The sequence below is a fragment of the Oculina patagonica genome, unplaced genomic scaffold (assembly GCF_052425735.1).
Source record: "Oculina patagonica isolate OP01 unplaced genomic scaffold, crgOcupat unplaced1315, whole genome shotgun sequence".
Lineage (NCBI taxonomy): Eukaryota > Metazoa > Cnidaria > Anthozoa > Scleractinia > Oculinidae > Oculina > Oculina patagonica.
In genome coordinates, this window is record NW_027557318.1 from 2649 (window position 1) to 5594 (window position 2946).

A 2946-nucleotide genomic window follows, 5' to 3' on the forward strand; every position below is an offset into this window, starting at 1 on the left:
TGTATTTCCAAAATTTGTAAAATGTGTTATAAACAACAACTCTCAAACCGTAAGTAGCCTCAAAAATTAAAAAGGGGTATCTTTCACCTCGCTTGACATTGCCATGGCAAACAATTTTGATGTCGTAGCCGCGATCTTAATCTGTTCATTGGTAAAACTTTTACCAAATGCAATTTTTACTAAGTAAAAGTAATTTCTCAACATAAGCAGTGCAGCTGCGATGTTCAACCGGTTTTTCTTAATTTTGTGCAAACGTTTACCATTTTGTGGCGTTATAAGAAAAATCAAGAACTATTATTTTGGGGATATTTAAAACTTGATTTACTTTCGATTTAGAATTGTTCTAAGATTTTTCTCGTGACCGTCAGGCCTATGTGTATGTGTGCCTTTTCTATACTTCGTAAATAACACTTAATGCTGTTGTCCGAATAGAGCAGGTGTTTTTTTCGTAATTGAACCCGGTGGGTTGTTAAAACTATCTATATCCTTTATCCGAAAACTAATTAATTCAGCAACTCTTAGATGTAAAACACATAAAATTAACGCCTTCACATTTCAAAACTGAATACCTTTCACAACATCTGTGGCTGAAATAACTTACAACAAAAAAAAATCGTTCGTTTGTGGCTTTTTATATCACGTAAAGAATTACCGAATTAGAATATAAGTCAGAGCCGGTGGCAATTTTATTTTCCACAGTTGGATACAACCTAAACGCATAATAAAACTTGTTAAAATGTTTATGTCCTGCGAACCAACTTATCACTTAAACATTGGGAAATTGATTTCAATCATTCGCTTCCTGAGCTATTTGAGTGATTTCTGTGACTTGGTAATCAAGTTTTGAAGACGAGAATGTATTCGTTTCATTGGATGATGCGTTGATCCACAATCCTGACGCATCAAGCACTTGATCTGGAGCTTGTATCGCATCCATCCGAGCTGCAGAACGCACTTCAGCAGAAACTCTACGAGGTTTTGGACATAGCGCGCAACAGCGCGTGTAGAGACGATAAAGTTCTCGTCTAAAAGCTTGATTTCGTATTCCATACACCACAGGGTTGCACATGCTGTTAGCATAACCTAACAGCAGCGTGCTGATGTCAACTAACCTTGGTAACGATTGCAGCGAGTAAACATCGATAAACATAGTGATAGCAAATGGCGCCCAACAACCAATGAAACAGGCAACAATAATCAGCAAAGTGTTGGTGATTTTAACTTCTTCTTGTGTCATATTGAAACGTCTTCGTTTTCTTTCATAAACAGAGATATTGTTCCCTTGGTCTGTTTGTGCTTCTTCTTGTGATTTTGTGTTTTCACTATGCCGATTTACACGCCGCTTTGCATCCCTTGTAAATTTTAAAATGTTAAAATATGAGACAAATACGACAGTTAAAGGTCCAAAGAAGCATATTATTAACATGAAATACATGTAGTACACATCGGAACGCCAAAATACAAAACAGTACGATTTCCCAGGAATATAGCGATATTCTGCCCAGCCAAACAAAGGAGGGAGGGATAATAAGAAAGATATAAGCCACACAATTGCCGCGAATATCACCGATCTTTTAGGTGTAAAGATGGAAGGGTAGCTTTTCCATTGTACCACATAATAATATCTGTTGATAGCTATCATAGCAAGAGACATAACGGACGAAACAAATGACAGCATTGTGGTGAATCCCAGAATGTTACAGGCTTTGTCTCCAAATATCCACCGTTGTTCAACAATAGTGACCACAGTTACCGGCATGTTGAACACGGACACGAGTAAATCAGCGAAGGCAAGGTTGAGAAGAAAACCATTAGCAATGGTACGGAGGGCTCTTCGCCTCGTGAGAATAAAAAACAAAGTTATGTTTCCAAACATAGAAAATGTACAGATGATCACTAGGATACTTGCTTCGATGATCGTGCTTGTTTTTGGCGTCATTTTGAAGTCCTCCCGTTCGACAGATCATCCAAACGTTTTTTACGTGTGATATTTTAATGACAGGAGGAGATACATGCTATTAATATTAATGCCGTGCTTTTCTTAAAATCCACCCCAAACCGCATGAATATGATTAAATTAAGGTAATCTAGCTTATTCTTGCGAGTTGCAGCTGCAGAGGTTTAGCCTGGTTGTAATTTACTAGTAACCACTAAGGTTCATTGATCAACATTATTACCAGTTATAACGATATGCATCTATTTATTTAAATGACCTGTTTTTTTTTTCAAATGTCACATTTTTTAAAAAAATAATCGTTCCAACCAGATTTTACTATTATAATATTTTCTGAACACTCGACTCGTTTGCGATCAGTAACTAGCTTGTAAATAATACACATTAAAATAAGTGTTTTGTCTTGTTGCTGCAGCAGTTGTTGCTTTTGATGTTGTTGTCACGTATATTTAACTATCGAGGATGGGAGCGAAACAGTTGGACCTTTTTCATTCGCAGATTTTACACGATATTCATTATTCATGTTCTGCCACATCAGAGTTTGCTGGGCATAAGCAGAAATGGTGGGTTGACAGAATTACATGACTCATGCGTAGAGACCATTGTATTTTTAGAAGTCCTAAGGGTAAAGGATCCAAACGCATTCTCCCCTGGAAAAATTTGAACATCTTGGCATGCTTTAATACGTTTCGGTGCATTTTGAACGATTTAGAGACCCATTTTAGACCCAAATTAGCCCGAGGAGGGGTTTGCTCTATAAGCAGTTCCTTCGTTGCTAAAGCTCGTTTTCAGTTTTTGCGCGACCATCTCCCGCTCTAAGGAAACTAGTTTACAGGAAGGTCTCAATGGGGTTAACCGTTAGAAGTAAAACGACCAAAAATTTAGCCGTAAGGCGTAAAAAATGGAGAATGGTAACTGTTAGCCGTAAAATATGTTAACCGTAAAAAATCGGTCAGTAATTAATTTTAAATAAAACAGACTACAGGTAACTT

The 2946-nt window shown here is 37.2% G+C and overlaps 1 protein-coding gene across 1 annotated transcript; it reads right to left on the bottom strand.

Moving 5' to 3' along the window:
* Window positions 1-680: 680 nt before the first annotated feature.
* LOC144639796 (G-protein coupled receptor 161-like) lies at window positions 681-1966 on the bottom strand. Its single transcript, XM_078499086.1, has one exon. It carries the CDS (start codon window positions 1937-1939, stop codon window positions 788-790), a length of 1152 nt encoding a protein of 383 aa, XP_078355212.1. The 5' UTR covers window positions 1940-1966; the 3' UTR covers window positions 681-787.
* Between the last annotated feature and the right edge of the window lie 980 nt (window positions 1967-2946).